Below are 9,643 nucleotides of genomic sequence, written 5' to 3' on the forward strand. Positions count from 1 at the left end.
AGAGAGAGGGAGGAGAACTAACTACCTGGATGCTTGCCGACAGGAGAAAATGGTGGTCATCAGAAGTTCAAGTAGTCAGCTCACCCAAAAGGCCGAAACCCCTTTGCTTGTTATGTCGTTTAGGTTGGGAGAGGAGATAGAGAGGGGAATGGAAAGTTAACCGTAGATGCTTTTTACTCGTATCTTGCAGAAAAGAATCTATAGTTATGTATGTGTCACCAATTCATTGTATCACCCCAGCACAACTCTTTTATAAATTGTGGATGAGGTGATTTCTTTCGAAAAAGATAAAAGATTAATTATTGGTTTTCTTTGGAGATTAGAGCTTTCGGAAGTTATTGATCCTTCAAAAAGTCTGAAGTTTGATATTTGCAATGTTAAAGTAATGTTAATTTTTCAATTATGCATCTTAATTGATAGATATTTCATTAATTGATGAAAATACATTTATTCTAAGGTTTTGTTAGTGTGTGTCTTAAGGGCACATGCACGAAATATACCTTGGAAATAAGCATCTCACGCTATTTTGTGTAGAAAAAAAAAAAAAAAGGACAAAGACCCCCAAAGACTTTTTTTTAAATTTGAACCAAAAAGCCAATTATGAAAAAATATGGACTCTTTAGTACTCATTTTATCAAATATCAATCTAAAAAAAAAAAATTTAAAGCGAAAATGCTGTAATTACCCTTTCAACGAATTTTAAAGTTTAAGGAAATGTGTTTATTTGATAATATTTGAAGTAATCCTATGTTTTAAAAGTAATGACATGTCCACTATGATCATCTCTTATATAACAATGAAATAAAAATCATTGTTTTCTCTATCCAAAACTAGTGAAAAATGATTTTTAACTCATATAGATGATGAGGATGATTATGGTTTATCATCATCATCAAACTAATTTGATCTATGTATATTAGATTTATTAAAAAATATAAATAATTAAAATATTATTTTAAAATTCGACTTGAATGTTCATCGAATGATTCAACTAAAAAAATACGAAGTCTACTTAAACGAGTCAAATAAAATTATATTGAATTTATAAATAAATTTTAATAAATAAAAATACTTATTTTTTATTTTCACAAAAATATTAATAATCAAATAAATTGGTCAAGTTTTTTATTTGATTAGATATATTTTTGGATTAAACCACCTTGTAAAGTTATTAAAAGGGTATTTTACATATTTTTCTTAAAAATTCTCAAAAGATCCTTAATATGTGAATATTTTATTAAGTGGGATTTAAATAGTCCATATTATTTTCTAAGGTACTAATTGGTACATATTCTCAATAAAGACCCCCTCACAATCATTGTCCCAAAAAAAAAAAAAAATTTGAGAACTTTTTTAAAGAAAAATAAAGTGTATTTCGGGAAAAAACTTTGAAGCGGTGAAGTAGGCGTCTCAAAATTCTATTTTGAAGAAACCCTATTCATTAGATTACACAAGGCATTTTCAAAGAAGTATTCCATAAATTGATTTAGATTTATTTTGATTCAGATTTCCCCTATAAGAAAGGTAAGATTTAGTGATCCAAAAATTGATGAGAGAGAGAGGGTGGGTGAGGTTGTGTCGTGGTCATCAATTATAAGAAATTGTCGTGATCATTTATAAGAAATTGTCCGTTTTTTGGTTTTTTTTATTGATATTGAGTTGAGGCACGTACAATGTTGTTCTCTTTAAGAAGTTCACGTCTCTGCAACAATATGAAATTTGTGCAAGCAGATCTGTGGCACATCGCCCCCAGGATACAACAACTCGATCTCAATCTAAATTAGAGTGGAAAGGCTAAAATACATCGGAGAATGATTCGATACCCCAGTAAGGAGGTATCTTAAATGAACATCATGCCGTCTATGCAACCAAAAAGTATTAATCAAAACTCTATCCAGATGACTTAAAATTCTTCTGCACAAGTCAACTCATTACTTCGAGATAGGAATGGATCAATTGTGACCATGTCTTGTAAATTACAAGAGTTAATATAGGTTTTGAAATCATCCATGATGATTGATGACCACCAATTTTCTCATATCTGAATTTCATTGTATTAAAATCTCTGAGGACCACCCATGGCTTTATAATCCAGTTCTCATCATTGGATGAGTATATTTTCAACATCTTTTTATTTCTTTGATCCATATTTCAAATTCTTTTAAAAGGTATTAGAAATATGGATCTAATAAATTTCTATACATTTAAAGATTATTGAATGTTAACTTGGATTAACTAACCTCAAATAAGAAAAGCAATGAGCATGGAAAGATTCCCCCAAGTTTTAATATCTGATCTCTAAATCAACTTCTCTTCATGTCTGCAAAACACAGCCATTGTCACTAAGAGCATCTCCAATGCATTACCCTTCCCTCTACCCATCAGGTCCCATCCCTCGCCATTTTTTGGGTCTAGGCCATTTTTATACTTAAAAAAAGGTTCTCTCATTTGATTACTCATCTTTTTTGGAGGGAAAAAAAATTCAAGCAGTCATGTTAAAAAAAAAATTTAATCTGAATTGAATTAAAAAATCATTAAACAATTTAAAGGTATGTGCATATCAATACCCATAATTGCTACCCACGATACCTAAAAGACTTATTTATGGATATGGGTAGAGAGTGCTACGTGAGATGCTCTAAAGAAAACTTTTTTTTTCTTAAAATTATTCTTAACTTAAAACCCCCTTGATTGTTAAAAAAAACTTAAAAATCCCCGTCTTTCACTCTCGCCCAGATATTTTTTTGGGATGAACTTCGCTTCTCTTCTGCAACTCTCTCTCTCGCTCTCTCAACGGTGTCATGTTAAACACCAATATTACCATGTGATTATTACATGCAGTAGTATATTCAATATTCTTGATTAAACATAGATCTATTTAGTGAGACTATATATTGACTTGGCACAAATACATCGATCCCTCAATAGACGATATATTATAAACATCTTGTGAGTTTGTTCCATTAATGGATTATCCATGCTTTACATATAACTGAGAGCCTAAACACCTCTCCACTATTATTTAATTCGATGGGTTTGGCATTCCATCTTTTGGATGGGGCTTATTTCATATATTCTTTAAGCATTTACATTCAAAGCTTGTTGCTAGTGCTTTTGAAGGTGGATTTTGTGAAAGATGTTATGATCCTTAGGTTAAGACTTAAACTTTTCGCTCCATTGATGTTTAGATATTTTTAGAGCATTGATTTGGGTTTTAACATTTGATGTCAAAACCAACGCCACATCCAGGGTTTGAATCATTGGGAGGTGAGTTCGGAGGGAAAAAATAAAAAAGTTATTTTGTAGTATAGGATATGGAAGGGGTTTCAAAAAAAAAAAAAGACTCGTCATCTTCTCATAAGTCGTCTCTTTTCATATCCCATATAATGGTGAGTCCTTTTTTTTTTTCTTTTTGGAAACCCCTTCCAATGGCAAGTTAAAAAAAAAATTTGAAAACCATTCAACTCTGTCCAAATCATGTCTTCAATCAATTCAAACGTCCTCAAATAATTATATATAAAAAAAAATATCCTCAAATCTCCAACATCACCACATATATTTAATTATTTAATAGGAATTTTTTTTTTCTATTTCAATCATTTTTACTTGGGACAGAGAGAGAGGTATGGGGCATTTGTTTTTAAAATTTTTTTGCCTAAAGCACTATATTTAACAAGCTCAAAAAATGACCTAGTTAGTGATGGGAAATCTTATGTTGGCATTTTATGGAGATAAATAAAAAAAATATGTAGGAAAAAAGTGTACTTATTTTTTAAATCTTTAATGAATGTAAATCAACCCAATCAAAGCTCAACTACCCTTCGACCGATTTCACAAATGTTCCAATCAATCACTGGTTCTACTACTTTTAAAACATCAATATTTGTTGTTCCTTGACCTTGGGCAACAAAGATAATAACATCTGATAGAGAGAAGACATTCGATGCTCAATCAAGTAATAAGGGGAGTGAAGACTTTAAATTGCATCTACCCTCATACATGTTCCATTCCAATCATATAATTTCGGATCTGGATCATGTCAATCAATTTTATAAATCCATTTTGGATACATCATGACCCAATCTGATAGGTCCCGATTCACTAAAGTGTGAAAAAAAATGTAATTTACATTTATACATTTTGTTTAAATAAAAGTTTCTTATTTATATTTTGTATATGAAAATGGATTTAATCCAAACCATAACCAATAGGCCTAAGGCAGACCTGCATACAGATCCAGCTGAGATTTCTGAGACTTGAGAAAGTGTTGGGCAAATTCATAAGTTAAAGAAAAAGACCTCCTTAGTTCAAAGAACCCTAAAGATTTGAGATTTCCTTAAAACCACTTTGATCTCTCTGAGGTATCCAATATAGAAACTCCAAAACATACATAGAATTCCAAAAGAGTGTCCAGTAAACACCAAGAGCACTCATGATACGAAGTATGTCAAATGGATAAAATACGATGCAGACATGAACAAATGACATAAATAACTAAATTCTCAAACCATAGGGGAGGGATTACAGACCTTTACCAGAGAGACAAAATGGCTAACACCAAGTTCTTTGGGATCTTAAACTAAAGCGAAACAGAAAACAAACATAAATCAACAAACTAACCCAAACACCCAAATGTAATTGTTTCAAAGTTCATTACCTGATAGAACTCAACCATTCTTCCATCAACCCATCTCTTCTAACAAACTACGAAATTATAAGAGTTTAGCCTAGGAGATCGTCGCACAAGCTAGCCCCATCATGGGTCTTATTAGTCTCAGCCCTCGGGCTACTACCTGTGCTGCTGTTAGAAAATGAACCAAAGCTGGTTTTTTGTAGGACCCCAGTTGGGGATGACTCCATTCGAGGACTAGCATCCCACCCTTCAGTCATGAGATTAAGGGCCGAAGAGTTCTTGCAGTCTCCCACCTTGTTACTTGTCTTGTTCAAGGCTTCTCCAAGTGGCCCCCCCATAGCAGTCTCCCAAGAGATTGGTATCCAGTTTGTCTGCCTTTGGGTTGTTTCATTCAAGATATTGCCCACACCTAAACTCATCTGAATTGGGTTGAACTCACGAGATAACCTCAGTGGAGAGAGTGTGACTTTCTCCCTAGTGGGTGAGGAAGTGGACGGTGAGAAGTCTGAGGACGCCACAGGGATTGAAATCGAGAGCTGAGTCCTGTCTAATTGGGTTTCTTCTATTTCGGGCCAAGCAAGGGTCGAACGATCAGACCGGTTTTTAGGCCAATCATCAATGAAATGGCGAAGGGGGTCTTGGGCTCGGGGTTCTTGGTCATTAAGGTCGGGAGAAGAACCGTAGTTCCTGCAATCTATGTAGGAGCTTCTATGTGAAGTATTCAGAAGGGAATCAGTGGAGATGAGTCCAAAGTCTGTTCTAGTGGATTCTTCAAATGGGTTATGTTGTTTCAGAACTGAGAATGGAGTGTCTTTGGATTTAAGGTTCACAGTGGGAGACACCATGGAGAGGCCTTGTGAATCTTGCAGTACACCACCCACACTATCTTTATTCAGGTAAATCCTGCAACATAACATACCCCAAAAAATAAAACAATAAGAAATGGTGAACAAAAATAATATGAAATCCAGTTTTAAATTTTATATTAAGTACATTTTACGCTTCATTAACCAACCAACTACTCCAAAAGGCTGATCTGTTGGAGAGGGGGAGAACTATGAAAATAAGAGGGTCATGAGGCCTAACTGGGGTATGACACACCCGAGAGTGGAAGAAAATATACACTCCCCCTCACCCATAAGGGTCGAAAGAATTGAACCCGTGATCAACATGAATCTACCACTCAGATACCATGTTAACCAACCAACTACTCCAAAAGACCGATCTCTTGAAGAGGGGGAGAACTATGAATACAAGAGGGTCACAGGGTTTAACTGGGATATGACACCCGAGAGTGGAGGAAATATACACTCAACAAAATCTAACTTGCACTCATTGAGGAATATAAACAACTAAGGGGCCATTTTTTAAACTGAGCAAATAAGTGTTGAGAGACTATAATTGCTGAAACTGTATAAGCGATGAATTTAAGTGCTGAGAATGTTGTCTGTTTGAACTGATTCAAATTAAGCATTGTAATCACAGAATATTGTCTGTTAGTTACTATTGAAAGCTGATAAAATAATTATATTACCCTTTTCAATCACAATATATTCTATTTGACCGTTTTAACTGCTAATTCACATCACGCATAGTAAAAAGAGCATAAATGTAAAAGATAATATGTTTTGATATTCTAAATTATGTACACAATTCATTATACCCAAATTTTAAATTACAAGATAATAACTTTCTCATCCAAATTTAAATATGTTCATTCAACACGCATGATCTTCTCTCTCATAGTGATAGTTGGAGCATCCCATCATCTTATTTCAAAGATGAAATAACTTAATTTTGAATGAATAATTTTCGATGGAAATGAAGGATGGGTAATTATAAAAGCACCCTGCAAATTAATAAGGGCAACCCATGCCATAGCCAAAATTTTTTGGTCTTATATGGGTTAAATTTTTTGGAATGAGCCGATTTTTAGTGAGGATGATCAATATGGTTTGGAGATCATCCTCATAAAAAATCAGCCCATTCCGAAACTTCTAATAACATCAAAACTGATTTCAAAAAAAAAAAAAAAAATGGACAATTTACGGTTCTTGAACTTGTTTTGATGGGGTAAGAAGTTTCGGGATAGGCTGATTTTTGATGAGGATGATCTCCTCATTGTAGAGATCATCCTCACAAAAAATCAGCTCATTTAACCCATATAAGACAAAACAATTTGGTCATGGTGTGGGTTGCCTTATTAATTTGTGGGGTGCTTATATAATTATCCATGGGACATAAGAAGTACTATCCTTTTAAGTATAAGGGCATGTTTGTCCGTGCCGGAAAAAACCGGCGCTTACCGCTTTAGGAAAAAAAATTAAGTGACCTAACTTAACTTATTTTTCAGTCATAAGTGCTGAAAATATGGAGTAAACAAACACACTGATTTGACAAAAAGTGCTGAAAATAAGGGCAAACAACGCCCCTAAGACAAGCAACATTCACACCAAAGTATAAAAAAAAAAAAAGAAAAGAAATAATGTGGTCTACTTTAGAGAAAAGGAGAAAAATATGGCAAGAGCATGACTAATTATATTGTTTAAGATCAACATAAATGGTATAGAACCCAAAAGAGAGATGAAAAGAAATATACATACAAAAGGAAATCCAAATCCATGTGATCTAAATTTTCTCACCTATTGATGTGGGAGTTCACAGAAGGATCAGCGGCGCTGGATTGCAAGCTCTTGACCTGGTTTTGGGTGATAGCGAGGCTGTTGGATGCTCCACCACCAGGTGCCACTGATGCTGGCAAGGACGAGGCCATTGACATCAACTTTGTGGTGGCTGGTCCGGAGGCGGCATGGCCAGTCTGGCCTTCCACAGGCTTTCTTGAACGATGGCGGCCTCTATTAATGTGCCGCTCACAGTATTTCTGGTCGACAACTGCATCTCTAGAGCACCGCCATTTCTTTCCATCAGTCCTACGACACCTCCCTGGCTCGGGATCAGTGCTGCCAGAGAACCCCAAAGGGAAAGAACCCCATCCAACTAATAAAATATAAGAAAATAAAAGATCAAAAATCAACTGAAGGGGCAAAAATAACATAAATTCTAGTTCAAAGAGACATTGTTTTAGTTGCCAAAAGAGCAAAAATCCTTAATACCTGCACATTTTGAGTTCGAATAAAATCAAAATCAACAAAAACAAAAAAAATGGACTTGTGATTTAACACAAAATAAAAGGATTCAGCTGCTGAAATCCAGAGAATTGGCATTGGAAACTGTACAAAGCAAGTTTATGTACAAACATTTGTTCCAAACAGAATAAATTAAAGAACAAAACATACAAACAACATATATTTTGTGTTGAAAAAGCTTACATGTATTGGGTCTAAAGGATCCAGTAAAAGGGAACCCAGATGGGTTGAGGGCTTTTCTGATGGGGATGAGAAGATTTGAGGGTATGGCCACATTTGCATTAAGATACTTGTAGATCAAGGCCTGGTGTTCCAACTCCATCCACTGAGATGGGGTGAAGGGCCCTCTAACCCCTGTTAAAACTCCATGCATGCCTGTATTCAAACTTCCAGGACTCAAACCTGAAACATAAAAACAGTATTCTAAGTTCATAGAAGGAAGAAAGAATATTTCAATTAAAAAAAAAAAAAAAAGAGACAATAAGGGTTCTAAAAATGGAACCCAAACTTTGTTGCAAAATTTTGAGAAAACTACATAAATCATGGAATTTTTTCTCTTACAGGAGAAGAAAACAAGACTCAAAGTTAGGCTCCAAAGCTTCTATTTCCCCCCCTTTTTTTTTGTTCCTATTCATCTACTGTGGTGAATATTGCAAAAAACTCATATCCCAAAACAGGAAGACCAACCAAAAAAATAAAAAATAAATCACTTTTTCTTGATAAGACTCAAATCCAAGATCTTTCCACTAAGTGTCATGAAAGGAATCAATCAAATAATGGAACCAAAGTTTAATAAGACTAATAAAAATTTGATCTTTGGCTTCATAAAGGATAATTTTTTCCTCCCCGAAAACACCAAGTATTACTAAATTGTAAATACCCATCTCAAAAAACCCAAATCCAAGCAAAATTCACACATTCAGTTACCAGGAAAACCTCAAACTTCAAAAAAAAATGTTTTTTTAGTATCTATACCTGTATTTCTAGTATAAGTAGACAAGGCCTGGTGATAGTAAGGGAAGTTGACATCGTTACTGAGTAACAAAGCTTCTGATTTGGGAGAAGAGAAGCTCAGCATCTGTTGTTGTTGTCCATCGGAGAAAACAGAATTAGATCTAAGCAATGAAGGGTTCCTCTGTTGAGGCAGCATTGTCTTAGAAGCTGAGAAATCATCAGTTCTCGCCATTTTTAAGCTCCTCCAATCATCTTCAGCAGAACTAGATGATCTTTCTTGCTTAAAAAACCCAGATCCGTACCCCTTCTGTCTGGTTTCAGCCTCTGAAACCAGAGATGGAAAACTACTTTCAGAACCCACAAACCCATCCAAACCCACCATCCCAAAATCCATCCCAGCTGAACCACAAGTCTAAAAACCCGGATTTAGAAAACCACCAAATCAAGAAAATGAAACATGGGTTCATGAGAAGAAGAGAGAAGGTTGGGGAGTGAGGAGAGGAGAGAAAGAAAGGTGGAGCATTTTTAAGCAGAGTTAAACCAAAAACCAAAATGGTTCTGGGTTTGGGGTTTGAAGTTTAAAAAAAGGAAAATAATTGGAGTGGAAGAGAGTTAAAGTAACTGTACACTGGACAAGGTACTAAATACTATCTATAATTCTATATATTGAGTTATTAATGAAAAAAATGTGTTTTTTTTTCAGGTTACAAAAATAGAAAAATAAAAAAATGAATATTTTGTTGGGGGATAAGAGAAAATTAAATTATAATGATTGTTTATAGAATTGGAAATTTGGGTTCTATTTACTCAAAAGAAATACAAAATCTTGACCGTTTAAATATGAAATCTATGGTCGGAATCCATTCAAGTGATGCGTGACACTCCCTCGAGATGTGCAATTTTCCTATTT

The 9,643-nt window shown here is 34.5% G+C and overlaps 1 protein-coding gene across 1 annotated transcript; it reads right to left on the reverse strand.

Annotated features, from left to right (window-relative positions):
• Positions 1-4,474: 4,474 nt before the first annotated feature.
• LOC147409365 (growth-regulating factor 6-like) lies at positions 4,475-9,348 on the reverse strand. The gene is made up of 4 exons (XM_086428080.1): positions 8,755-9,348; positions 7,963-8,181; positions 7,276-7,630; positions 4,475-5,536 (listed from the first exon to the last, which is right to left on the reverse strand). Exons 1-4 carry the CDS (start codon positions 9,125-9,127, stop codon positions 4,723-4,725), a joined length of 1,761 nt encoding a protein of 586 aa, XP_086284206.1. The 5' UTR covers positions 9,128-9,348; the 3' UTR covers positions 4,475-4,722.
• Positions 9,349-9,643: the final 295 nt, after the last annotated feature.

This window comes from Akebia trifoliata, chromosome 2, assembly GCF_017979445.1.
Source record: "Akebia trifoliata isolate Shusen 1 chromosome 2, ASM1797944v1, whole genome shotgun sequence".
NCBI classification, from domain to species: Eukaryota; Viridiplantae; Streptophyta; class Magnoliopsida; order Ranunculales; family Lardizabalaceae; genus Akebia; species Akebia trifoliata.